The 27984-nt window shown below is 40.6% G+C and overlaps 2 protein-coding genes across 9 annotated transcripts in view; one reads left to right on the top strand and one right to left on the bottom strand.

Moving 5' to 3' along the window:
* Positions 1-10330, top strand: part of tle2a (TLE family member 2, transcriptional corepressor a) — a 32851-nt gene extending 22521 nt beyond the window's left edge. The window contains exons 5-20 of one of the 8 annotated variants that reach the window (XM_056256345.1): positions 769-831; positions 1317-1358; positions 2155-2362; positions 3766-3827; positions 4092-4187; positions 4294-4338; positions 4420-4581; positions 4856-4982; positions 5748-5941; positions 6024-6103; positions 6223-6472; positions 6562-6809; positions 6891-7038; positions 7793-7943; positions 8082-8158; positions 9536-10330. In XM_056256345.1, the coding sequence (XP_056112320.1) occupies positions 769-831; positions 1317-1358; positions 2155-2362; positions 3766-3827; positions 4092-4187; positions 4294-4338; positions 4420-4581; positions 4856-4982; positions 5748-5941; positions 6024-6103; positions 6223-6472; positions 6562-6809; positions 6891-7038; positions 7793-7943; positions 8082-8158; positions 9536-9643 (2061 nt within the window). In that variant the 3' untranslated portion in view covers positions 9644-10330. Of the gene's footprint in view, positions 1-768; positions 832-1316; positions 1422-2148; positions 2363-3765; positions 3828-4091; positions 4188-4293; positions 4339-4419; positions 4582-4855; positions 4983-5747; positions 5942-6023; positions 6104-6222; positions 6473-6561; positions 6810-6890; positions 7039-7792; positions 7944-8081; positions 8159-9535 lie in introns of all 8 variants that reach the window. The other 7 variants (XM_056256344.1, XM_056256342.1, XM_056256346.1 and 4 more) reach the window with 7 other exon arrangements.
* A 2261-nt stretch (positions 10331-12591) lies between these two features.
* On the bottom strand, positions 12592-25348 carry tle2b (TLE family member 2, transcriptional corepressor b). The gene is made up of 16 exons (XM_056256338.1): positions 25266-25348; positions 23771-23845; positions 23369-23546; positions 21791-21807; positions 19723-19857; positions 18310-18363; positions 16765-16923; positions 16311-16452; positions 16066-16235; positions 15910-15986; positions 15063-15312; positions 14726-14973; positions 14497-14644; positions 13321-13471; positions 13108-13184; positions 12592-12899 (listed from the first exon to the last, which is right to left on the bottom strand). The coding sequence occupies exons 2-16, from the start codon at positions 23795-23797 to the stop codon at positions 12792-12794; spliced, it is 1941 nt and encodes a 646-aa protein (XP_056112313.1). The 5' UTR covers positions 23798-23845; positions 25266-25348; the 3' UTR covers positions 12592-12791.
* Between the last annotated feature and the right edge of the window lie 2636 nt (positions 25349-27984).

The following is a 27984-nucleotide window of genomic DNA, read 5'->3' as shown; positions in this document are numbered from 1 at the left end:
CTACTACTATTACTACTGTACTACTACTACTACTACTACTACTACTACTGTACTACTACTACACCACTACTACTAGTACTGTACTACTACTACTACTACTGGACTACTACTACTTCTGTAGTACTATGACTACTACTAATACTAATACTACTACTGTACTACTACTGTACTACTACTACTACTACTGTACTACTACTAATACTACTACTGTACTACTACTGTACTACTACTACTACTACTGTACTACTACTGTACTACTACTGTACTACTACTACTACTACTGTACTACTACTAATACTACTACTGTACTACTACTACTAATACTACTACTGTACTACTACTACTACTACTGTACTACTACTACTACTGTACTACTACTACTGTACTACTACTACAACACCACTACTCTACTACTACTATACTACTACTACTTCTGTAGTACTATGACTACTACTAATACTACTACTACTACTGTAGTACTATGACTACTACTACTATTTTAGTAGTAGTAGTATCTTATGTATAACTACTATTATTAATTATTAGTAGTATAATAGTAGTAGTTATAATTTAGATGGATAAAATATCAATTTATTATTATCAGTAATAGTTGTAGTGTCTTCATTATCATAACATAGCCAAACTAGGGTAGGAAATGGTAATTTAACTTTTAAAATGAAAAAAAAAATGGAATTGTGCAAAATGAAATCAGTTTTTATTTGCTTTCTTTCTGCTTCTAAATCCTACTCGCTCTCCATATCTCTGCAGACGGAGATCGCCAAACGGCTGAATGTGATTTGTGCCCAGCTCATTCCATTCCTGTCGCAGGAGGTGAGATGAGACCAACACACACTTAGTCCCACAGCTACACATCATGACACTCACACATCCCACATTGCATTCAGACGTTCTGTGATTGATAATCACTCACTTGTGCTCTCACACACTCACACACACACACACAACATCGCTCTTTCTGTTTCTCACATACATGCAATCACACTTTTTTTTTTTTTCTTCCTCTCATATTTCCTCACGTTTTCACATAGTCTCTCATTCTGATGCCTCTGGGAAGCCTATTGTTGTTCTTTTAAACCCACTTCCACAAAAACGCTTACGGTTTGCCCAAAGCTTTTCCTGACAGAAAAAAACAACTTCCCCCTCCTGTTTTAAGTGTGTATTCATACAAAATGTAAGCGCACACACCAGAAAATGAAAATCACACAGTACACAAAGACACACTAGGGTGGCCATCTGCCTTGTTTTGTTGCTTGTTTGTTTATCATTGACGGCCATTTTTCGACCTCCGTCCACAGCACCAGCAGCAGGTGGTCCAGGCCATGGAGCGCGCCAAACAGGTGACTATGGGGGAGTTGAATGCGTCGATAGGGGTACGTGGACTCCCCCCTCTGCCTTCCACAGTGTGTACTTCCATCTTTTCATCCTTTTTATTTAACACTTTCCTCTTGAGTTGTCATTGCGCTTTTCTTTTTTATGGTTTAGTTGTATGTTTGAAAAAGTGCGAAGTAGCACTTTCATAACTAGGCTAGGGATATGCAAAACTCCATATTTTCGAATTTGGCTAAACAACTAGTCGACTAGTTTAAGAATGTGTGTGCGTTTTAGTCCCCATTTACGATTTTTCACCTCATTTCCCGTATTTTTATTCACTTTTCCGTTTTGATTTCTCACATGGCCGTCATCAGCTTCAGCTCAAGCGATTAAAATTTTATTTAATTTTATTTTGGGGTGCTCATTAGCGAAAGCTGCAGCAGTGCTGTTCCCCCGACCCATCCGTTAGAGCAGGTCAACACCATTTCGATAGGCTCCCTCACTCCCTGGACACTGGGAAGGGATCATGAATGCATTCCCTTTGTGTAACGGCCTCTTCGTCTGTGGTGCAGATCCAAGTCTTAACTGTGTTGTTTTTTTTTTCTCTCTCTCTCTCTCTCCCTTTCCTCTCATCTCTCTCCTCCTCCTCTTGCTCTTTTCATTTCCTCTGGCTATCTGTTTCTTCACTCCACTTCCATCTCGGCCTCTATGTCGCTCTCTTTTATCTCCCACACTCCCTTCATCTATTTTCCCCCTCTCTCTGACCCCCGCCCTTCCTTCATCGCTCCATCGTCCTCTTCCTCTCGTTCCCTCTAGCAACAGCTGCAGGCCCAGCACCTTTCCCAGCATGCTGCCCAGGGGCTGCCCATGGCCCCTCACCCCTCCGGCCTGCCTCACCCGGGACTGGCTCTGGGAGGCGGCTCTGGGCTGCTGGCCCTGTCCGGGGCCCTTAGTGCCCAGCTGGCCTCTAAAGACGAGCGAGCACATTTAGAGGCAGTGGCGGCAGCCGCCGCAGCCGAGCACCACAGAGGTATAACAAATAAAATCATCCTGACATATCACTTGACAAGTTTATTAACAACAGGAAATTACAAAATAAATGCATTTTCAAAGGCAGTTATAATGGAGCTTTGTCGAGTAATCGATGGGACGTCACAACTACGTAAACGAATTGATCTTTCAGGGCAAGCGCCAATTGTTGTCCAATTAACGAGTGTATAAGTCGAGCTACAATTGCTACAACTGTTAGTTTGACTTTGCAAAAACCCTAATGGCATGGTTTCAAATAAAGTGTTTTAAAAGGATGGATTAAAAGTTCAATTTCAGTTGGACTAAAACAAAGTTATAAAATATATAATTAAACTTATTGTTTAATGCTGGGTTCAGACTACACGATATTAGGCCGATTTTGTCACGATCTGTTTGACGTAGGGTGTCGTGGGTAGTCGTAAACGACAATGGACGTCGGGACGCAAGAATCGATCGTTTCATCTTGTATAGTGTGATATAGTGGATGACAACCGACGCCACGCCTGCGACGCTTCACAGCGTCCCGACAGGAAGACTAGCTTGTTTCTCTTCGACGGGTTCATTCACATCTATGACGTTGACCAATAGGAGCACAGAAGCTCATCCGTAACACAGCTTTCAAACATGCCGAAACGAAAGGGAGATGATTTTATTGGTGCTGTTTGGTGAAATTATGCAATAGAGGAAAGGTTCTTTGAGGTATGTCAATAATACTCTAGCCTTTTATGATGTTTTCTTGAGGAACTACTACCAAAAAGTGAAAAAAGATAAATGCTGGGCTGGCGAACGATAGCGAAGGCGCGTCAGTGAACCGGTGAGAACTGGAATTAGCATTAAGCTAACACGTCTCTTTGGTAGCCATTGTTTGTTTACGCTCTTGTTTCCAGAAAACAGTTGCTAGTTCCGCCTTTTTGATGACATCACATGTGTCGTCAAAGATGGCAAGCGATGATTGGTCGGAAAGCAGTGTGTAGTCTGACGTGTTTCTTGTCCACGGCGTGACACAGCGAATATCGTAACAGACAGCAATATTGTGTAGTCTGAACCCGGCATAAGATCTCACTCTGTATGTACTAAATCATCTGAACACGAATTAAACTAAACATTACTCGTTAGGGCTGCACGGATTTGGTGGGAAAAAATTCAAATTGGAATAATTTTTTTTTAAGATTATTATAACAACCACATAGCAATGCCCTTAATCTACCCTGAAACGTTGACCAGTTCATCTTTAAAATCTGTCAGCTGATGCATTTCATCAATGAAACATGAAAGTGTGGGAACTGAAGGAATCTGCTTTTGTTGTTTTTAGCTGTGGGGTAATTCAAAGCCTTGTTTTGTCTGTTGGAGGGTGAGTTTTGTCTAACTGTCATAGTCACATTGTTTGTTTTTTGGTTTGTTTTGACTGGCATCGGGGACGTTTACCTGCCCTTCCCATGATCCACACAGACCGTGAACCTGGACCAGTGAGTATCTGTAGTATCCTTCCATTTTCTTTCTCCCTCTCCGTCTCATTCTAGTTGAGTTCCTCTCAGTGCAGACTGTCATGCATTAGGCGTCTCTATTGCCTGTGGGTCCAGCAGTTATAGAGCTGATTTGATTTATCCCTCGTCTCCTACATCATTATCTCTTTCTTCTCGCTCACACACACACTTACACGCACATCCTCTGTCTCCTCCGCCATTCTCTCTTTCCACTCTCATTTCCTCATCTTTCTCTTCCTCTCCCAGAGTTCACTCTCAAATGGAGACAAAGGCAGGCCTTCAGACTACCTCAGCAATGGAAAAAAGAGAAAAGCAGACGAGAAGGAGTTTATGACAGACTACGTAAGTGTTAAATTCACATCGTCCTCTGCTTTCATGAATCATAAACATGATCTTTATTTGATTTTTAAGCGCTCACGCTCAACTCTTAAGGCGTTTTGTCTTTCAGGGCAGCGACGCGGAGAAGAGCGACGACAATTTGGTTGTTGACGAGGTCGGTTTGTGTTAAAGAATGAAAACAAGGCTGGCCATATTTTCCCCTGATTAAATCGTCATGTGCATTTCGTTCCCTCAGGACCCTTCTTCTCCAAGAAGCGTGCAGTCGTACTCCTCCAGAGAGAACGGATTAGATAAACGCCCTCCTTCCCGCAAGGAGCCTCTGCCCCAGGCCAGTCCGACCTCGCTGGCTTCCTCCAGCAGTGCTGCTTCTCCTTCACGCAGCAAGGAGCCTCCACCGGTACATATAAATTACTCGAAAACAAACATGTTTATTCGATGTTAAACAAATGCATAACTCATTTAGCGAACAAGTTCCTTTCCCTCCCTCAAACGAAGTTGTCTCGCAGTGCACAATACCGTTTCTTCCTCCTGCATATCTCATCCCTTGCTCCTAAAAATGCAAAAACAGACAGTTCCCGCTCGAGTTTGACTTATTGCTGCATCTTTTTTTCATTGACTGTATACCTTTCCTGAATAATTAATGTGTGTAAATGTGTTCCCTAACCTTATAGAGAGAGAAGTCCAGCACTCCAGGGATGAAGCCTGGCACGCCCATGTCCCAGGAGTCGTCCACCCCAGGCCCCAGCGTTCCTCCGCAGTTTCGTCCCGTTCCTGGGAAGCCAGGCGTTGACCCTCTTGGTACGATTCTGTTTTATCCCGGTAGTCCAAGTCTTTAGTGACTGTATTTGTAGAGTGTTTAGCTCCACCAGGTTTGAATGTCTTTTTTGAGGGTTGTCAGCCAGGAGAGGGCAGTAGTGGTCTTCCTGTTTCTGAGAGGACGTCTTGTTTTAATTGTGTATCCTGGTGCTGAGCTCCTTTAATTTTAGCATTCCTGAGAGTGATATTAAAGGGTCTTTTTTTTTTTGTCAGGATCTTTTTATTGAAAAATGCATTTAAAATACTATTCATACTTACAATTACTTGAATGCACCTCTTCTGTGATGAACATGGTTTTAATTACTGAATTAAAATTCATTATTTTTGAGGGCATAAAGTCCTACTGTCTTTATATCATAAGGAAGAAAAAGCCTCAAAAGAATGCAATTTGATGAGAGCTTGAAACCCTTTTTTATTATTTCTGAAGAAAAAAACTTTAGTTCGACAATCTTTTATTATTATTTCTCTAAAAGAAAAAAAATCTTTAGTAGTTTTCCATAATTTTATCTTAAGAAATGGCATGGCGCAACTCTGTAAATGTACATTTATAAACTAACTCATGATATTTGTTAAAGAAAATTTGGTGTCAACTCTGCATTCTGAAATCTATTTGTTGCTTTTTGACAATTATTAAATTATTACTTGCTTAATTAAATCAAGTATTTATTAATTATTACTTAATTAAATGCTTCAACACTGAGAAACAAACCTCCATAACTCAAGTTTCCCCCATTTTTGGATTCTTAGCTTTAGGTCTGAGGAACCCATTGGCTGTGCAGGGCGCGTACCCCCCTGGTGCATTTGGGCTTCCTCCGGGAGTTAATGGGGAGTTGGCGGGAGCCGCGGGATACGGTGCCGGTCTCCACCTCGTGTCCCCTCAGATGAATGGCTCTGCTGCTGCTGTCGCTGCTGCCGCGGCTGGATATGGACGTTCACCTGTGGTGAGGGGGAAAAAGCAGTTAACCCCTCGATTTTCCTTGTGGCTTTTACGATTTAATCTCATTGCCCTACTTGCTTCCCAAGGTGGGCTACGAGTCTCCTCACCCTCATATGAGAGTACCAGGGTTACCTGGTAGCCTGCAGTCAGCAGCTTCTGGAAAACCGTAGGTTTCCAATGCCAGTTCCCATATTGACTTCTGATGTCAAATGCACCAATTCTCCAGTGTGAACGCTCTTAGTCTAATCTGTCTTGAATGAAGTTGTTTGTCTTTCCCGCCCCCAGTGCTTACTCGTTCCACGTGAGCGCAGATGGTCAAATGCAGCCGGTACCCTTCCCTCCTGACGCCCTCCTCGGCCCTGGCATCCCGCGGCACGCCCGTCAGATCCACACCCTCAGTCATGGAGAGGTGGTGTGCGCTGTCACCATCAGCACCTCCACGCGTCACGTCTACACCGGCGGGAAAGGCTGCGTCAAAGTCTGGGACATCAGCCAACCTGGCAGCAAGAGCCCAATGGCCCAACTGGACTGTTTGGTGAGATCTGCGTCATGTGAACCTCTCCTACTAGTTGGTATTTGCCATCCAAGTTGGACTAAATAATGTTTACCCTTTCGTCCAATCAGAATCGAGACAACTACATCCGCTCATGCAAGCTCCTCCCAGATGGGCGGACCTTGATAGTTGGAGGTGAAGCCAGCACACTGTCCATCTGGGACTTGGCCACGCCGACTCCACGGATCAAGGCCGAATTGACGTCCTCGGCTCCGGCCTGCTACGCTCTGGCCATCAGTCCTGACAACAAGGTCTGCTTCTCCTGCTGCAGTGATGGAAACATCGTGGTCTGGGACCTGCACAACCAGACGCTCGTCAGGTATCTAAAGACTCCTGCTGGTGAGATAGACGACCTTCTTCTTCCTGAGGTCATGTGATGTTCTTGTGTCGCCCTCCGCAGGCAGTTCCAAGGCCACACAGACGGAGCCAGCTGTATAGATATTTCCAACGACGGGACCAAACTGTGGACGGGGGGTCTGGACAACACAGTGCGCTGCTGGGACCTGAGAGAGGGCCGGCAGCTGCAGCAGCATGACTTCACCTCACAGGTACTGAGCATTTGAAGAGTTTTCATGCAACTCTTAACATTATTCAGGAAAAATTTGAAAACGCTTCTTTTTCTGTACATTTTGTCCTTTCGTTCACACTTAGACTGGGTCTTTGTCCAGTACAAACCTATACATTTGAATGCCATTTTTACGTTGTAGTGTGGATTATGAAAACAGAGGTGTTTAAAAACGATGATGCACGTTTAGTCATCATGTGATGCATTATATACCGGATATCTTTGGTTGTACCAAAGTTGTGGCTGCTATTCACTTTCATAGTGTTGCTAAAGATAAATCTTTGTACAATCTTCATATTACATTCCTAAAAAGAATAAATGCTGTCCTTTGGCAAAACAGACCAAATGGGCTGCGTTCAAAGTCGTCTTTTGACTGTTAAAAGAGTTCATTGTACATAGTATGAATGTGTGAAGTATTTTTACGTATGGACATTGATAGTAAAGTGTCCATTGGATGCGCACTTGAGAATCTTGTCGGAAGTAGATCATGCTTGGAACGTTTTGCCAACTGTTTTATGAATGCTGTGAATTCAGACACATTGCTCTTTCACATTGTGTTTTTTTGCTTACTGTGGATGAGCAACTTTTGGAAAATGCTCAAAAACGCTAGTGTGGACAGAGAGTTTTTAAACGAAGTACCGTTTTGAAATATATCCAGGCCGGATCGGGAGGTTCCGTTGTTGTTCAAAATTGTGATCGTTTTTAGCATTAAACAATGTGTTTATTTGTGCACGCAGATCTTTTCTCTGGGTTACTGTCCTACGGGCGAGTGGCTCGCAGTGGGGATGGAGAGCAGTAATGTGGAAGTGCTGCACGTCTCCAAACCAGACAAATACCAGCTGCACCTTCACGAAAGCTGCGTTCTCTCACTCAAGTTCGCCTACTGTGGTATGTTTGGCGGATTTTTCGTTCTCTTAAAAACGTCTTGTTTTTTACTTAAGAAATTCAGAAAATGATCATTTGAGGTTGAGCATTATGGAAAAACGTAAAGATTATGCATAACACCATACTTTTCCACTTTTGCAGGTAAATGGTTTGTTAGCACAGGCAAAGATAATCTACTGAATGCATGGCGAACTCCATATGGATCAAGCATATTCCAGGTATTGTGCTGTTTGGTTTGAAAATGGTGTCTGTTGATTATAAATACTGCCGTGTTGGGGAGTAAATAACTAAAAGTGGTGATGCTACTAACTACATTGTAAGCAAGTTTCAAAATGGTGCAGCTTTTCCACTAACAAACTACTACTTTTAGCATTTTAAAGGTGCTCTATGTAACTTTTAGCGGCCTCTAGTGGTGATGTTTCAGATTGCAACCAAATTTTACAAGAGCGCTCGTGCTCGAACTCATAGACAATACCGTCTATTACGCAAATATCTCGGCGAATACTAGACGGATTCGGCGAGCACCGAGCTCGTTGGGACCATCTAGTCGAGCTGAAAAGAACCATATAAGTTCCATAGTTTTTGGTGGTGTTTTCGCGGAGATATTAGCAGAAAACCATCGGGCGCGCTGCAAAATTGCGGACGCCGCTGACGTCACGATCTCAGAAGAAAATCGCTCGTATCTCTGGAACGCAAAGACCCAGAGAGCTCAAATTCGGGGGAGGAGGTCCCAGGGGAACCCTTGCCCGAAGTGGCGGGCCTCGGGGATGCCCCCTACCGGATCGCCGTTCGCTGGGACCCCCGATTTCGAACGGCTATAACTCGGGGAGCCGGGCGAGTTGGACCTCGGGGGTGGGCTTGTTCGAAAGGCCCCGTCCAGCACTACGAACGATTAGAGTCTTGGGAATATTGATCAAAGATTGACTGAGATATAAGCCGAAAAACGTGCGCCTTTAACCGGACTTAACTCCCTGACCGTCTACAATAGACTGTAGGAGAGAGGCTCGGGAGCGCGCATGCACGTCACATCCGTTGGATTTCGCGGTAAATCCGACCCGGAGACTTCACATAGAAATAGGAATACTGGCCTTCAGAGGTAATAGCAAAACTCGACAAGTGGATCATTTTAATGTGTGATTACAACCTCTTCACACACAGGCAATAAAAAAGGATTCATTTTAGTAGAAAAGTTACATAGAGCACCTTTAAATGTTTTGAGTAGTAATATTCATACCGTTACTCACTATTTTTTGCTTAATTGGAATCTATTCAAGTTTGTAGTTTAGCTAACTACTTTTTAAAGAGTAGCTTGAATTTCTTTCCATTTTTGCTTTCCAAACTACAAGCTACTCAAATGAGCTTCCCCAGGATTGTTGGGAATTATCGGTTATATTGTGTTACAACTATAATGTAATTAAATTATATTTTTTTCAGTATCATTGGGACTTATTAATTTCTGACACATTAGGATGATGTCAGTTTATTGTTGGATAGACGTTCTGTGTCCTATTTATCAGGATACAGAAGACAAACACTGATTAGAAATGCTATCTAACACCTGAACGAACTCTCTAACTAATCGTTTTTGTCCCCAGTCTAAGGAATCGTCATCCGTCCTCAGCTGTGACATCTCGCCTGATGACCAATTCATTGTCACTGGCTCAGGAGATAAGAAGGCTACTGTGTATGAAGTCATTTACTAAACTGAATGTGTTCAGAATGTCGCTCATAAAACGAAAACTGATTGGATTGAGGAGACCAGATTCATCGTCATTTTGTCTCCGAGTTGGGAGACAAAAGGTGTGACATGGACATGAATATGGACTCTGAGACAGCAGGACGGCTGTACTTTTCAGCTCCAGGATCTGATGGTGGATCCTCAGAACTGACCTTGTTGTTTTTTTAATGCTGTGAGGAAAGCTGGTAGTCTAGCTTCAAAAACATGGAATTTCTCCAAAGACCTCCTCTTTTCTTCTCTTTCTTTTTTTTAAAACAAGATGAAACCTCTGTAGTGAATATAGTAGTAAAAGAAATCTTATTTTTTTAGCCTTCGGAATTTTCACGGAAATGGACAATTATGGAGCCGCAGTGGATGAATGAATTACGATGGGACTGGCCTAAGACTTCTTCATTGATCGTTTTCTTAAAGCTGACCTGATCTCGGCACTGTGTTATGATTGTATGGATGATGTAAAAGACGATGGACTCTATGATGTAGGACAACAAGGATTTTAGTGTTTCATTGACTTCAGGGAAATGGCTATAAAGACACTCAGTTAATGTCCTATCACGTGAATACTGTATGTTGGAGCATGTTGAAAATTATTTTGACTGTTTGGTCGCAAACTTGGTATGTATGAACTGTAAATAAAGCTCTTTAAAAGCCAAAAGACACTTGCATTTATTTGTAGTTTAAAATCTAATTTCTAATGAATAAAGAGAATGTTGTAGATAGTGAGTAAATCCAATAATTACATTTAAATGTTAAAATGCTTTCTGGTATCCAAGCTTGTTTACCCATTTTGAAGGCTAATTAAAAAAAAAGGAAATACAAGCTTAAGAAATATGCAGACCCCAAAACTCATACTTTTAAATTTTTTATTGTAAAAATTGTAAATAGAATTGCATATGTGAATGTATTCAAGTCATTAATTGTAACCAAGTTAGTGTTCATGTTTTAAAATAAATTAGATGAATGAATTTTAATACAATACAATTTGTTATTGTAAATAAGTAAATAAAATTGGCATATACATGAGTTGGTCTGGATAATTTCTTTAGTTTTTTAAAAATTATTATTTGATATTGAACCACTCAAGAATGCAACAACTTCAAAAGATGACCACAAGTTTAATTTGTCAATGTATACATGTCTTTTACATCACATGGGAAGTGCTACAGGGATATCACAGCAATGCCTTCGAAAAAAGTTCCTTGGCTTTCGAGAGAGTGTCTTTAATGAAATCTTGATGGTGAACATTGTTCAGTATACAAACATAATGCATTATATAAGGGTAGATAGATACAGATATTTCTATAGCATTATGTCAAAGACAGATCGTGCAGTAGAGACGGTCTACCTTTGAAAAATAGACACACCGCACTTTCTGGATAATAAACAGACTGATCAAAACACTGTAGTATCACTGCTTACTATTGCCATAAAAAAGAGAAATAACTTAATGATACAATCCCTTCAGTTCACAAGAAAAAAACGGTTTGACTCATCCGACTGTTTTCTAAGTGCTGAGAAAAGCTTTGTAGATCAAAAGAAGAATGAACAAAAAACTGTAATTTAAAAAAAAATCTGTTCCCAGCAGGATGTTTGGTTCATGTAGTAGATGAGTTCTCTAGTTTCTCCTTGAACATTCCTGGTCAGGTTGGCAACCACAGCTCTTCTTATTAATGGTGTGCATCAGGGCTCTGTTTTAGGACTGCTCAGATTTTCAAATATTTTTCTCTATCTAACTTGAGAAGAGGTTACATTTAGGGATGTCATTTGATTAAAAAATACATTTCAATTCATTACATGATATCCCTATTTATTGACTGCAATTAAACGGCTATATCAATATTTGCAGCCCTCAAATTTAAATAATTGTATCTTCAAAAAGATACTATTGGATTCTCTTCCATGCTGTTGATTAATTATATATTTTAGTCACATTTTTATAATTTATTGATTTATCTTTAATGACATTTTTTGATGGTATATATATATCACATATTAGTTTTAGGTATTTGCATTATAGGTCCTGATGCATTGCTTCATCTCACTAAAGAAGAGCAATCATGAAAAGGTTTCCTAAAAGATAATTAAATGACATGAAAATAAGCATTAAACCACAAATGAGCGCAACATCTGTATGATAATCCACAGGAATTAAAACAAATAACGGTCGTGGTTGTGAATATTTGCCACACGAATCCTGCATGATTTACCCTTGCTCCTCATTAGACACTGACTTGTGGAAGATGGAAATTAAATGCAGGTTGGAGAATTCGACTGGGATTTGCCACATGAATGTCTAATTGGGTTGGATAGGCGAGTGGAGAATTGTTTGTACGCCCATTTCGTGTTCATCCAGAAATGCTCCAACGTGAGCATTTTCTCATTGGGTGGGTGGGGGGGGGGATGATGTTGCACACTCTTTATGGAGGGAGTTTGCAACTAATGAAATGATTGTCTGGTTTTGGTGTTGCTGTAAGAAGCGGCTCCCTAAGTACCAGCTGTCTGTAGGGCTTCCTCTTTTAGCTTGGAGACTGTTCTAATTAACGGCTCCACTCTCACGTGCTACGTTCGTAATGGAATACTAGCGTACTACATACTTCAGTATATACTGTTTATTGCAATGATAACAGAAAATTGGAAAGATAAATAGTAGTATGCTACATTGTTGCATTTTAAAAAAAAAGGTCAAAAAATATAAAACAAATGAAACATGCATGGATGAATCGTTCACAATAAGATTATTTAGAAAATAGGGTGAGTTTCCATTTCATGCCGACTTTAAACTGGAAGGTCAAGTTGAGCACATTGCCATGGGATACAGTATCTCACATAGTGTTTTGACGGGAAATTTTGAAGGAAGGAAGTCGTTCCTTCGAAATCGCACAACTTTTGAAGGAATTTTTTTAAATATTCGTACTGTGCACAGGATACATACTGCGTAAATAGTATGAGTAGTATGTTAGTATGCCATTGCAAGCAAAGCCTTTATCTCGTAAGTTATGGTTACTGGATGGAGTGAAAGGGCCGCGTATAGAAGAGCCATGGTTGCCTGTCACGCGGCCATGATTGTGTCATGCTTGGCGCTCTTTGTTCATCCATCCTTCAGTCTTTGTCTGCTTTCAGTACACCACCTCATACACCGTGGCTTTCTTATCCCCAGAACCAGTTACAATATACTTGTCGTCTGGGGACACGTCACAGCTCAGGACAGACGAGGACTCCTTTGACTATAAAAGAGAGAGAGAGCGAGAGAGAGAGAGGAGTAAAATCATTTTTGAATCTAAACCGAGAACCGTCTTGCTTTAAATACAAGCTCTCTGTCTGCGCACAGCTGCACTCTTATTCCGTATAGCAGCATTTAAAGGTTTAGGACATTCAAAACATCTCCATTTGCGTTCCAAGGAAGAAAGAAAGTCATATGGGTTTGGAACGAACCTGGAAAATACTGGCTCCATATGGCGTCCTCCATGCATTGAGCAGATTGTCCTTTCCTGTGCTTACAAACCACTTCCCTGAAAGAGAAACAAATCATGTCCTCTCCATCTTAGATTATGAAATAGCATTTATTTTATATGGGGCATAAATAATAAAGGATCGTATGATTGCAAGAGCAGTTTAGAAACCACAAGTTTATAGTGACTCTCGTACCGCAGTAGGCGAACTTGAGTGAGAGAACGCAGCTTTCGTGAAGGTGCAGCTGGTATTTGTCTGGTTTGGAGACGTGCAGCACTTCCACATTACTGCTCTCCATCCCCACTGCGAGCCACTCGCCCGTAGGACAGTAACCCAGAGAAAAGATCTACGTGTGCACATAAAAACACTTCAATAAAAACTAAATGAAAATAGACAGCAAGTAGTTCTAAAAACTGGAATATAAAGTTCTAAAACTGGAATATAAATATAAAAGAATTTACTCTACTAATAAATTGGTTCTGACTAATTATGTATGATGCAACAGCAAGCCATTCATCACTCTGGGTGGTTGCTAGGGCACTGGTGGTTGGTTGCTACGGTGTTGCTATGTGGTTTCTAGGGTGTTTAAGGTGGTTACTTGGACAATGTTAGTTGACATTGTTAGCTGGTTACTAGGGTGTTGCTATGTGGTTTTATAGGCTGTTCTAAGTGATTGCTAGGGTGTTGCTATGTGGTTTTATAGGATGTTCTGGGTGATTGTCAGGGGATTTTTAGGGTTTTTGCTATGTGGTTACTAGATTGTTCAGGGTGGTTACTGGGATATTGTAAGTTGACATTGATAACTGGTTGCTATGGCGTTGCTATGTGGTTTTCAGGATGTTCTAAGTGTTTGCCAGGGCATTGCTATGTGGTTTTAAAGGATGTTCTGAGGTGACTGTCCCAGTAACCACATTGAACACACTAGCAACCACAGCAAAAACCCTAAAAATCCCCTGACATTGTAAGTTGACATTGCTAACTGGTTGCAATGGCATTGCTATGTGGTTTTCAGGATGTTTTAAGTGGTTGCCAGGGCATTGCTGGGGTGTTGTTATGTGGTTTTATAGGATGTTCTGAGGTGATTGTCAGGGGATTTTAGGGTATTGCTATGGGGTTACTAGGGTGTTCAGGCAGGGTGGTTACTGGGACATTGTAAGTTGACATTGCTAAACGGTTGCTTTGGCATTAGGGGATTGCTAGGTTCTTTCTATGTGGTTGCTAAGGTGTTTTGAATGGTTGCTAGAACATTGCTAGCTGGTTGCTAGGGTGTTGCTGTGTGGTTGCTAGTGTGTTCTGAGACAGAGGTTTCATGTTCTTTGAAAAATATATACCCAAAACTCCAATTCCTATGTTCCCACTGAGCTGCAGTACCTGTGAGGTGAAGTCATGCTGCTGCAGCTGCCGGCCCTCTCTCAGGTCCCAGCAGCGCACTGTGTTGTCCAGACCCCCCGTCCACAGTTTGGTCCCGTCGTTGGAAATATCTATACAGCTGGCTCCGTCTGTGTGGCCTTGGAACTGCCTGCGGAGGGCGACACAAGAACATCACATGACCTCAGGAAGAAGAAGGTCGTCTATCTCACCAGCAGGAGTCTTTAGATACCTGACGAGCGTCTGGTTGTGCAGGTCCCAGACCACGATGTTTCCATCACTGCAGCAGGAGAAGCAGACCTTGTTGTCAGGACTGATGGCCAGAGCGTAGCAGGCCGGAGCCGAGGACGTCAATTCGGCCTTGATCCGTGGAGTCGGCGTGGCCAAGTCCCAGATGGACAGGGTGCTGGCTTCACCTCCAACTATCAAGGTCCGCCCATCTGGGAGAATCTTACACGATCGGATGTAGTTGTCTCGATTCTGATTGGACGAAAGGGTAGACATTATTTTGTCCAACTTGGATGGCAAATACCAACTAGAAGGAGAGTTTCACATGACGCAGATCTCACCAAACAGTCCAGTTGGGCCATCGGGCTCTTGCTGCCAGGTTGGCTGATGTCCCAGACTTTGACGCAGCCTTTCCCGCCGGTGTAGACGTGACGCGTGGAGGTGCTGATGGTGACAGCGCACACCACCTCTCCATGACTGAGGGTGTGGATCTGACGGGCGTGCCGCGGGATGCCAGGGCCGAGGAGGGCGTCAGGAGGGAAGGGTACCGGCTGCATTTGACCATCTGCGCTTACGTGGAACGAGTAAGCACTGGGGACATAAGTGGACATTAAAGTGGTAGTTAACTCTAAAAAATTAAAGTTTGACTTCTCTTTTTCTGCAGAAAACAAAAAAGGATATTTTGAAAGATGATTTTGTCCATACAACAAAAGTCAATAAGATCCAAACTTTGGACCCCATTGACCTCCACTGTATGGACAAAAAATGCTATGTTCAAGTTGAGAGGTCAGTCAGATGGTGGAAAATGGTCATAAAAACTAAATTACGGCTGTTTTTGGTCCAATAAAGTGCAACTAACATTATAAGTGGACTTCAAGGAACAAAAAATTTAAATAAGAATAGGAGCTGATTCAATCCGTAAGTACTTAAGTTTGACAACATAATTATGAGAAGTTTGCATGTTTGTATGTGTGTCATTCAGTGGGTGCAGCAATAATTTGCTGCCTGAAGGATGTTTGCCTGAATTCAAGTGTTTTTCTCGCTGTAGCTGACAGTGGGGGGCTCCAGAGGGGATTTTAATACAAGCACAGCAAACAAAAGCAGCACTATTTTGGACTAATACACTGGTCATCGCTGTGCAACTCCATCTCAAAACAGAGGGAGGTAAAAGAAAGAGGAGAAACTCACGGCTTGCCACCGGTGGAGCCAGGCAGCGAGGAGGACAGCCCTGAGGGCCTAAGATGTGAACGTGATTCATACGCTACCTGTAAAGTAGAGTATTCAGGGTTAAAGTGCTTTTCGGTAGACTTTAGTCAACTGTAAGAGCTTTAGAAACACAGTTACCATAGGGCTGCGTGTGTAGGCACTGGCTGCAGCACTGATTTGGGGCGAGAGGGTGAGCGAGCCTCCGAACCCCCCTGGGCTGGCCAGCTCTCCGTTAAGCCCGGCGTGGGACACCACCCCAAAGTGAGCCGGGTAAGAACCAGGCGTCATAGTCAAGGGACTCCGTAGAGCTACAGAACACACAATTAAACAAATTATTTTCATTGAATTGTGTTTGCGATAAACGCAAACAGACAACGTCTTACCCAGAGGGTCTGCCGAGGACGCAGCTTTGTTGACCAGGCGTAAACAGGAAGTGCTGGGCCCCGGTGGACCCGGGGTGAGAGGGTCATGGTGAGAGGGAGAGGAATTGCCTGATTTAGAGGAGGGCGACTGAGATTTTTCTGTCTGCCAATAGAACAAAGAGACAGATGCTATTATTTGTCATAATGACCCCATAGTAACACTGATATGGAATGTATTATATTAAAAACCGCTATAAATAAATAAGTAAAAAATTCTAGAAAATATATTTATCAGTAACTACAAACCAACATATTTTCTTGTCCCAAACTAGCTATACCCTATAGCTTTAGGCCAAATCTGCAAATCTAGTTTTTACAATAATTAGAAAGTAGGAGTACAAAGTAAAACAGTTCACATAATATTTAGTATGAGTAGAACTCTGGCATATTAGGTATCTAAGAAAAGCGTTCGTACTTGTGAGGTGTCCTTGTTTTTGCCAGGGGGTGGGCTGTGTGGTGGGGAGGCCGGTGGGGGACTTGGGGATCCTGGGAGCTCTTTCCTCAGGTTTGGGGCACGGTCCAATCCATTCCCATGAGGAGACAGAGGGCCACTGCCTATGGGAGAGGAAGCCTCCTGGAAACAGTGAAGGAGTTAAGGAGAGTCAAGAGCCTGAGTGCATTATGCTTTAGTTTGGATATGTGATTTTTCTTTTTACGTTCTAGATGTTGAGGCATGAGTTAATAGGGTTGTTCAAAATAACATGGATGCTTGCCTTCATTAAACTTTGTTAACCTGGAGTTCAACAAATCAAGGTCTCAACCGTTCACTCAAATGTGTTTACTCAACTGTAAATGACAAAACAGTGCTGAGAGGTCCTAGTTTAATCCTTGATGTGGAATATTGCAGGAATTCGGATCATGTTTTTTAAACGCGTTAATTATGCAGCGGGGTCACATAATGATTATAAAAGCATAGCGCTGACTCCAGCCGCTCTGCAGCTGAAAACAATCCTGATTCGCCTGTGCGATATTATCAGCAATTACTGAATGAATGCAGTTTAATAAAAATGAGTGATGTCCAATATTTATCCAGTAATTGAGAAACAGAGCTGTAATGTTTTACCTTGAAATGGATGATAATTGCATAGAAATAATAATAAAGAACGAGTTTTTCAGGATGAATTGCATTTGTTGGTGCTGCTCTACAATTAAACACAAATACACATCATTAAGATTAAAGTCAGTGAAAGACTACAATGCTATAGGGTGTTTTTGGGTGGTTGCTGTTGTGGTCTGGCCCAAGTCTTTATGATATTATAGTCTCCAGTAATGGCTTGGTTTGATATTCACAGGCAGAGAAAGTTATTATTTTTATGAAGTCTAACTTTTTTTTGGGCAACAATATACTGAATGAATGAACCGATGAATTGTGCAAAATAAGACCAGGAGCATGATTTAAGAAAGTAAATCGGGTCAGTTTTGATGTGGAATAAGAAAACACAAATTAAAACAAAACAAATTAATGTGTTAAATTGACAGCCTTAGTTTAATTTTTTTTTTTTTTTGTATTTTATCACCGTGAAAGTTTTATTTTGTTTTATTTCATTTTAATGATTTTTTTTGGGTTTGCTTTGTTGTTTTGTTGTGGTTTGCTTTGGTTAGATTTTTGTTTAACAAAACCAAACAAAAATCAGACCAAATCAAATTAAAACGCAAAAAAAAAAAAAAAACCAACAACAACAACAAAGCAAACCAGAACAAAACAAAAATAAAATCAATAAAAACATTTTTTTTAATTTAAAACAAAATAAAAATTTCTTTGTGATAAAAAATACAAAATCATGTGAACTAGAAAACATCGTTGCGCTCTAAATTGACAAGAAATCCTTTTTCCAATTTTTTTTTATTAATTAATCAGCATATCATCTAATTAATTTAATTAAGATGTTAAATCGATTGACAGAACTACTGTAAGTACAGATTTTCACTGATGTTAATTTAGCAGTGCGTGTGAACTGACCTCATTTGAGACATCTACCACAAGATTGTCCTCGCTCTTGTCTCCGTCACTGTCCTAAAAGAAAACAGGCAGGAGAAGGATGGTGTTAGATGACACACACACACAGGCCAAAAATATATACCCCTATGGGATATTTATCAGGTACATGTACAATATTGCAGTGTCCTTTTTCTGCTCCTTCCGTGCCCCTCCCTTTGTGTCTAATTTCACCAATCACAGCAGGGGAGACTCTCCCACCACCTTGTCCATCGCTCTCACACAGCTCACACTCATCTCACTCTTCTCTTTCGCCCATCTCTGGGAACCAGGGATTGTCAACGCACTTAGTTACCATGGCAACAGGGCTTTGATGTGATCATGGCCTGATGTTCCCATTACCATCACCCTATAGTGACATCATCCCCCTAATTACACCCGCCCGGATGGTCACATCCTACATGTATGCATTTGGTAAATGCATTGAGCATAATGACCTATATAAAAAAATTATAGAATAAAAAAGATTTAACCTATACATTAGGCATACGTTTTTATTATAATGTAACATAATATAATTGTGTATTTTTCATATTAAAATATAGTTGTAAAATTATATTTTAATTATTTTAAAAATTATATTTATTAATTATAATATTCATATTATATAATATACATATTACATATAAATTATTTATAATTAATGAAATAATTCTATATTTTTATATAACAATTTAATTTATACAATTTTAAACATTATTTTCCATAAAACCATATCAAGCAAGCCTGTACTGAACCCAAAACATTGTCCAGTAGCACAAGCGTCCAGTAAACACAATAGAAGCTGCAATGAAATAAAATGTCAATAAAAATTCACAAAATTCAATCATGTTCTATATTAGAAATTTGACAATAGATGTTGTGCTCATAACTATCCAGAACATACTTTTACAGTCAGGGACTGAAACAATTATGAAGTTGAATTTCATTTAAGAATAAAATTTGATTTCACTGGAAATCAGTAAAATATATTTAAATAAAATCTCTCTCTCTATATATATATATATACAGACAGACAGACAGACAGACAGACAGACAGACAGACAGACAGATAGACAGATAGACAGATAGACAGATAGACAGATAGACAGACAGACAGACAGACAGACAGACAGACAGACAGACAGACAGACAGACAGACAGATAGACAGATAGACAGATAGACAGATAGACAGACAGACAGACAGACAGACAGATAGATAGATAGATAGATAGATAGATAGATAGATAGATAGATAGATAGATAGATAGATAGATAGATAGATAGATAGATAGATAGATAGATAGATAGATAGATAAACTAGGACTGTCAGTGTAACACACTCATTTAGTTAATTGGGGGAAAGACAAGAATGATGTCATCATCATGTGACATACGTAGTGAGACGGGAGGACATCTTTGTCATCACACCGTCTGCGTTTGGCATCGCTGCTGGCCTGTGAGGGATACACCCCTGACGGACCCTGCCGATCCTCTGCCGCCTGACTGTCAGTCGACGACACTGATTTACTCTATAGACACAGAAAACACAGCATAAACACACACACGGTCTCATTCCCAACTAAATGCTAAACTTGTGCAAAGTTCACATAATAGTTCTTTGTTCTGATGCCATTTGATGATGATGATCGCTTTGAGTTGGAAGTCAATAACAACAAATGTCACTGTTTCTCGAGTGTCTCTTAAGCAAACGTCATGTCGTCAAACCTGCGTCATATTTGACTTGAGAACTACAGTGGAAGGGATTTTAAAGGTAAATTTTGGTATTTGGCCACTAAGAAAGGTCATTGTATGGAGAAGATGTGATTAAATGATGACAGTTGAATTATCCCAAAACATTTAGTCACCATCCAGTGTCAACTGTCCCGTCTCTCAACTTTTATCATTATGAGGAGTAAAGCAAAACCGGTCTCAGATCAGTGACTTCAAACAACTGCGTTTTCTGCAACGGTGCAGTTTTATGAGCCAAACAGGAAGTGCATTGGACTGAGATGAGAAAAAGTGCACAAAGAAGCCCAGTTCTCTCAAACAAACCCGTTTTCTCCTAAATCTCTCTCTCTTTTCACTCCCCCTCGCTTAGACCTTTCCTTGACTCCCTCATTTTCTTCCTTTATAGTCAGCAACAAGAAATCATCTCAAAGAATTTGACTGTTGTGAATCATTCTCCTCTGAGTTCTCAACATTTTTTTTTTCAAATCAAACTCTTAAAGGGACAGTGCACCCAAAATTTTTTAATTCTATCATTATTTACTCGCCTTCATGTCGTTCTGAACAAATTTGCTGGGTTTTTTTCTTGGAACACACACAAAAAAACTATTTGAAAGTACCTTAAACATCTATTTTCCATAAAATACCATAAAAGTAGTTTAAATGACTCCCACGCTATATTAAAAGTCACCAGATGCCAGACTTATTATTCACTGAAAAGTTTGCCCTCTGCAGCTCATACAAGTCATATTGATTTGGTATGACATGAGGGTGAGTAAATGATGACCTTGCAGTCATTTTTGGGGGGAACAATAGGGGATTATCACGCTGATACGTAGTACTTCCGCATTCAGTGATCTTTGTGCACTGCCACTTCCGTTGAATCACCGATCACTCTGGCGAACTGATGACGGACTATACTAAGTTTATTTTTCGGCATCTCTGGTAAATTAGTCTGATTCACTAAAGTGCCGGCTACAAACAAACGTGCTACCTTGTTTTATTTTAAAGTTTGGACCTTAATCCCGGCGAACCGCTTTAATCCACTTCTTCCTTATACTCAATTCAGTCGGGAATCCATGAGAACTTAAGTAGGGTTAGCGTTGTTGGTTAGATTTACAAAGTGGAACAGAGCAGTGACATCTAGCCTTCGTTTCAGCCATTGTTGAATTGCGTCGGAAGTGGACATGCACAAAGTTGACAAATCCCGCCCATGAAACCCGGAAGCGTGATAATCCCCTATCCCTTTTCAAGGAAAAACAAAACTTTTAAAGGGACAGTACATCCCAATATTAAATGCTTTGATTTTTGTACTTGGAACAAAAAAAATTAAATTTTCACTATATTCCAAGTCTTCCAAATTTTCTTAGCTTTTAAATAATTTTTCACTGAAAATGTTAATCTCCGCAGCTCACAGACATCACAAGAGTTTGGAACGGTATGATGGTAAGAACCAGCAAGCAAGTTTCATTTTGGGGTGGACTGTTTCTTTAAGGCTAACTGTGATGCAACCAAATGACAGAGAATTATGGTTTGTTATATTAAAAGTACAAAATGAACGCTTTTCCTTAGTGCTAATGGCAGAGAGCAGGAACTAAAGCGTCTTAGTTTAGAGTGTGCTGGTCGGATTTCATAATCCGTACTTCTCTTTAAACGACTCTGTTTTTGGAATCATTTATCAAAGTTGGTGGGGTGGAGACACATATACACAAACAAACACACAAGTTTGATACTCACCCTGCTGGGCGCACCCTCTGGGAGCGGAGGAGAGAGAGAGACAGAAAGAGAAGGAGGGGTTGGGGATTGACGTCAGTCTAGATAATAATAACAACAATTCCATAGCAAGCCAAGGTCATGCTGAAAAATCCAGTCAGGGTGCAATAAAAATACATCCATTGTATTGAGCTCCCTGAACAAGTCGCCCTTCTGGCCTTCAGTCTATCAGAGCTTCAAGGCTTCTCAGAAGTATATCCAATCTACTGTAGCAGCTCAACACACCCTCCTTCTCGCTAGTCTTCCGCTTTGTTTTTCTTGGGCCAATTTTTGCTCCATCAGGGTGTAATGATCCCTTTAATGTCGGAAGAATCATAAGTGCACACGGACGGTGCCGTCATGAAAGTTTATCAACAAACTAGTTGGGGGTGTGTCAACAAATAAATCATAGCGGAAGTTAATTGGTATTGGTCACATAAATTGTTAATATTTGTGAACACTGCATGCATTTTGTGCACTGTTGATGAAGAATTGCGATAAAGCTAGCTTAATATCCATAAGCAACATGAAAATGATAAAATACACAGATAAAGATCCATACCTAATGCTCACAAATTAGGTTTTAATTTGGTTTAGTCAGCTCAAAAAAAACTTTTTCTTTTTTTAAAAGTGAAAAAGAGAGAAACTGCCGAATGCATTTATATTAATAATAAATTAATTTATATTTATTCATATTCATTTATGCGTTCCAATTTAAAGGGATAGTTCACCCAAAAGTGAAAATTAGCCCATGATTTACTCACCCTTAAGTCGTCCTAGGTGTATATGACATTTTTCTTTCAGACGAATACAATCGGAGTTATATTAAAACATTTCCTGGCTCTTCCAAGCTTTATAATGGCAGTGAATTGCCGTTTCTGTTTTGAAGCCCAAAAAAGTGCATTCATCCATGATAAAAGTGTTCCACACGGCTCCGGGGGGTTAATAAAGCCTTCTGAAGCGATGCGTTTGTGTAAGAAAAATATTCATATTTAAAACGTTAAAAAATAAAATTCTAGCTTCTGGCCAAACGGCCATACGCAATTTATTATGCCTAAAGCAGTTTATTACGCCGGAAGCTAGTTATTTTACTTTATAAAGTTTTATATATGGATATTTTTCTTATACAAACACATCGCTTCGCTTCAGAAGGCCTTTATGAACCCCCCGGAGCCGTGTGGAGCACTTTTATCATGGATAGATGCACTTTTATGGACTTAACAGCCATTCACTGCCATTATAAACCTCGGACGCGTCAGGGTGTTTATTAATATAACTCTGATTGTATTCGTCTGAAAGAAGAAAGTCATATACACCTAGGATAACTTGAGGGTGAGTAAATCATGGACTCATTTAATTTTTGGGTGAACTATCCTTAAATACATTTATTTTAAACAATCATTTTTATTGAATATATTTATTTTAAATTAAATATAATTATTATATATTGTAAATTAAATGTAAATATTTTTATTTATACAATTACTTCTTTAATTTAAATTAATTTAATAACCCCATGCACCTGTGAGATTAAAGAGTAAGACAGGTCAGACAGACACTCACCTCGCAGGTGCTCGGGGTCCAGGTGGTTGCGGTCGTCCTTGTTGGCCAGGTGAGCGGAGACTCCCAGGGCCCCGGTGAGGGCCAGCAGCCCGGATGTGCCGCTCAGAGACAGGCCTGAAGGGTGAGGAGTGAGAGGGATACCTGGGGTGTGGTGAGACAGGTGCTGGAGCTGCTGCTGCTGAGAGACAGACACACAAACAGAGAGAAGGAGAGAAAGACAACAGTCAGGCACACATACACAAAAAGATACATCACAAGTCATGGAGATAAACTGAGATGGATGGATGGACAGATATATAATATATCAAATATTCTGTCTATCTATCTATCTATCTACAGTATCTATCTATCTATCTATCTATCTATCTGTATGAGAAGTCAGAAAGGTCAGAGGTCACTCACCCCTATGATGGCGTTGAGTTCTGCCATGGTGACCTGTTTGGCACGTTCCACCGCCTGAACGACCTGCTGTTGATGCTGACACACACACACACACACACACACACACACACACACAGATAAATGTTAAGAAAGAGACACAAAATACACATTTGTAGACACACAAACTCAAACACACTCAAAAAAAGTGAATTTAAGTAAACATCTCACAGCTAAACTATTTATCCTCACACACTCTCTCTCTCTCTACATCCCTTTGCCAGTCACACACACACACACACACACACACAGTCAAGTATTGACAGACATATCACTCTGTCCTTCCCCGTCAGCAGACACTAACTCAAGCTAATGCTAAAGGTGACCTCCTGATCAATACAGGGCCGCCTGATCTTTTATTGCTCATCTGCCCAAATAAATCCACTCATTTGAAATGAAGATCCATTCCAGGCGTTATATTCTGAACACAGGTATCCTCACATGAAAGGGAGCTGTATCAGTATACATTATATTAAAGGTCATATTCACAAACAGACTATATGAATAATGATCAGTAAACAGATATGTTATTTACAGAAGTCTTACGTGAACTACAATAAATGAAGCATCTGATTGGTTGAGATATCAGCTGTGTGCAGGTGATGTCACTGAAATCGTCCTGAAGGATTTAGTCATTTAATAGGCAAATCATCTTAATGAATCTAAATCTTTGATAAGTTTTGTGAGAAATCAATCCTCTCTCATTTCCCAGTACAGTTTTGAACTCTAAAGGAGAGTCGCTTTAATTTCATAGTGTGCATTCATACAACCCACCGTGGACTTGAGAGGACTCCAGCTCCAAAGCTTTGAAGATAATAACGGACCTATGGCTCCACGACAACGGAACTGGAGCTTTGAGTATGATGGGACACAAAACAAACCATTCCAGCCTTAGCCATTCGCAACAAAGTACAGCTAGAAAAGCAACAGCCGAATCTCAAGAGCTTCTCCTTCTACCCTTCATACGAACTGAAAGAAACAAGCAACATGTGACTGTACGCCGGTCCCCAAGAACTCTTCGATTTTTTAGCACGAATGACTAGAATTGGATGTTTTGGCTCATTAATGTGAAGCGAGTCATTGACTTTCGGTTCAACCAATAGCATGGGTTTGGAACGGGACTACCTGCTGGTATCACTAGAAGTAGAGCTGCTAATAAAGCAAACAGAGATGCTGGACTCAAGCTGAATTTGCAAACTGAGCTCATCAAACCATCACAGATGACTCTCGGTAACCGGACACGGCAGGAGTTTGCTGCTTCGTTAAAAAAAAACAGGATATCAGCAATCCTTTTTTGGTTGGAGATGTGAGACGGGGTCGTTAAAATCTAGAAGCTGTCTGCTGTACTGAGGGTGAATCAGTCTGACGGGGAGAGAAAGTGTGTGTGTGTGTGTGTGTGTGTGTGCCTCTGGGAGAAGACCCCAGAACCCTGATGAGTTGTCAATCACTGTCAGCGTACCTCCTGAGAGAGGAAAGGGATGATTTGAGCACAGATAGCACTGAGTCGCTTCACGATCTCCGCCTGCAAGAGAACACACACATACACACGCTCGATTAGGAGAGAAAACAGTGACAGTGATAAACCTGTACTACTGCACTGGGCTCTCAATTCCCAAGCACACAAATGGCTTCAGCTTAGATTATATTCATGACAATGATGTCTCAGCAACAACAGATACACAAGACAGAGAAAGAGAGTGACAGATAATAATTTAGTGAAGGCAATTTAGCACTGCTGTGATGGAGGATGTAGGTTAATTGTAATTTTGTGGACATGAATGATAAAAAATGCTCCAAACGCGCTATCAACCCAGAACACCGTAGAAAATAGTAACCACTTAGAAAACAATAGCAACTAGAGCTACATGATCAATCGTTAAAAAAATTGCGATCTCGATTCAAACTCCCACGCGATCTCGTTCCTAACGACAACGATTCGCCTGAGTCTATTAAATTAAATGAGTCTATCTGTGTTTGCGCTGGCGCTGATCCAGAGAGAGCAGTTTAATGTATAGGTATGAAATAGATTCACAAACAGTCTTTTCAACCACACAGAATCATTATTTCCGTGTTACAATAATTTACATTATCACAGAAGTATTGGTATAAAAGTTTATAGTTCGGATATAAACACTGATGTCTACGGTAGCGATCAAAATAGAGCAAATCACCTTTTGAAAGTAACTTAGCGCTTAAAAAAAATAATTTGTCATTGAATCATTCATTCAAGAGATTCATTCAAAAAGGCTGATTCATCCTGTAATGAAAGAAGTGAAATCCTAACTACCACCAGAAAACCCTAGCAACCACTAACACTTTAGAAACACCATCAACTGCATAGCAATACTTTATTAACTACAAATCCTATAAACCCTACAGCTATGCCATAACAACCACCCTATAGCAACATCCTAGTAACCACCCAGAACACCCTAGCAATGTGCTAAAAACATTTAAAACATCATAGAAACCACCCAGAGGGACCCTAACAACCCCCATGGCAACTGCAGAAATGACCTAATCAATGCACTTGAAGCCACTCATAACATTCTAAAAAACACCCAAAACACCCTAGCAACCCCCTAACAATCCCACAAAACATCCTAGTAACCACTCAGAACACCTTAGGAACCACATAGCAACACCTTAGAGTTTAAGGCAGTGAGTTTGTGACACTTACATTTTCTAGTAAAAAAATGTCTAGTTTGTGTGTGTGCCGAGTTCTATTCATTTAGCCCATTTCCCTGGCTCTCTTTCTCTGTGTGTGTGTGCGTGTGCGTGTGCGGTGGTGCGTGTGCGAGAGAGAGAGAGAGAGAGAGAGAGAGAGAGAGAGAGAGAGAGAGAGAGTCGAGAGAGAGAGAGAGAGAGAGAGAGAGAGAGAGAGAGAGAGAGAGAGAAGAGAGAGGAGAGAGAAGAGAGAGGAGAGAAAGAGAAGAGAGAAAGAGAAAGAGAAAGAGAAAGAGAAGAGAAGAGAAAGAAGAGAGAGAGAGAGAGAGAGAAGAGAGAAGAGAGAAGAGAGAGAGAGAGAGAGAGAGAGAGAGAGAGAGAGGAGAGAGAGAGAGAGAGAGGAGAGAGATGAGAGAGAGAGTAGAGAGAGAGAGAGAGAGAGTGAGAGTGTGTGTGTGTGTGTGTGTGTACTTCATGGCTGAATAGCTTGAATAGTCTCAATCTCCCTGCAACAGAGCACACAAACACACACACACGTTTAATTATAGTCTCACTAAGAACAACAGACAGGCGGACAAGTGTTTCACACACACTGCAACACAAGAACAGTTTAATTACTTTCTTTCACACACACACGTTCCTTTCAACACATTTTACAGGGTCACCATCCACCTTCATACTCCATCAGCTATTATCTTCTATTTACTGGTTTTCCAGTCTTTTCTGTCCTGTGATAAGGCTCTCTGATTCTCTCTGATCACACACACACACTAATGGAGGAGTATTTGCAGTGATGGAGGGCACATAAACACAGCATATCTCTAAGTGTACTCTAATACCTACATGAGGCGCGAAGCAAACCAGTTTTTTTGCGCGAAGCTATTTTAATCTGCACACAGTATATTAAAGGCAGCATGAAACAGAAGTTGCGAGAGGGTATACACACGTGACCAGAGGACGGACTGGGGCTAAAAAACAGCCCTGGACTTTCTCCCAAATAGGCCCCATCATCCAGCCATTCGCCCCTAGCCACTAGGATGTCCTGATACTATGCCACAATACTGTAACCTATATCAGACAAGGTATTCACAGCAAGTAATATCTCAAAAACAATGATAGACAATTGGGGTTTTGTTTATTAATGAAGCCTCAGTCTTCAAATAAGAAACAAAAAAATGTACAATGCCATTATATCTGCATTGAAAATAAAATACAAATAATGAAATGTCACTGGCTACAGAAACCCTAATTACACAAACTTGTAATTATAAAACATTTAGTTACTATATACCAGGGGTCTCCAACCTTTTTGTGTGTGTGAGGGCTACCTCAAGGGATAAAATAATCTAGAAGGGCTATACTCAAAAATATTTATTATACATATAACATGGTGGTGTTTTTTTACCTTACCTTTACCTTTACTTTTAACTTTAACTTTTTTATTTTTCACCATCATATGCGAAATAATAAATATATCTTGATATTCTGGTTCAACAATTGGGTGAAAAATT

This window comes from Rhinichthys klamathensis, unplaced genomic scaffold (genome assembly GCF_029890125.1).
Source record: "Rhinichthys klamathensis goyatoka isolate OS25496 unplaced genomic scaffold, OSU_Roscu_1.1 h1tg000127l_1, whole genome shotgun sequence".
Classification (NCBI taxonomy): Eukaryota; Metazoa; Chordata; class Actinopteri; order Cypriniformes; family Leuciscidae; genus Rhinichthys; species Rhinichthys klamathensis.
Note: the sequence above shows the minus strand (reverse complement) of the source record. Positions and strands in the feature narration are given on the sequence as shown.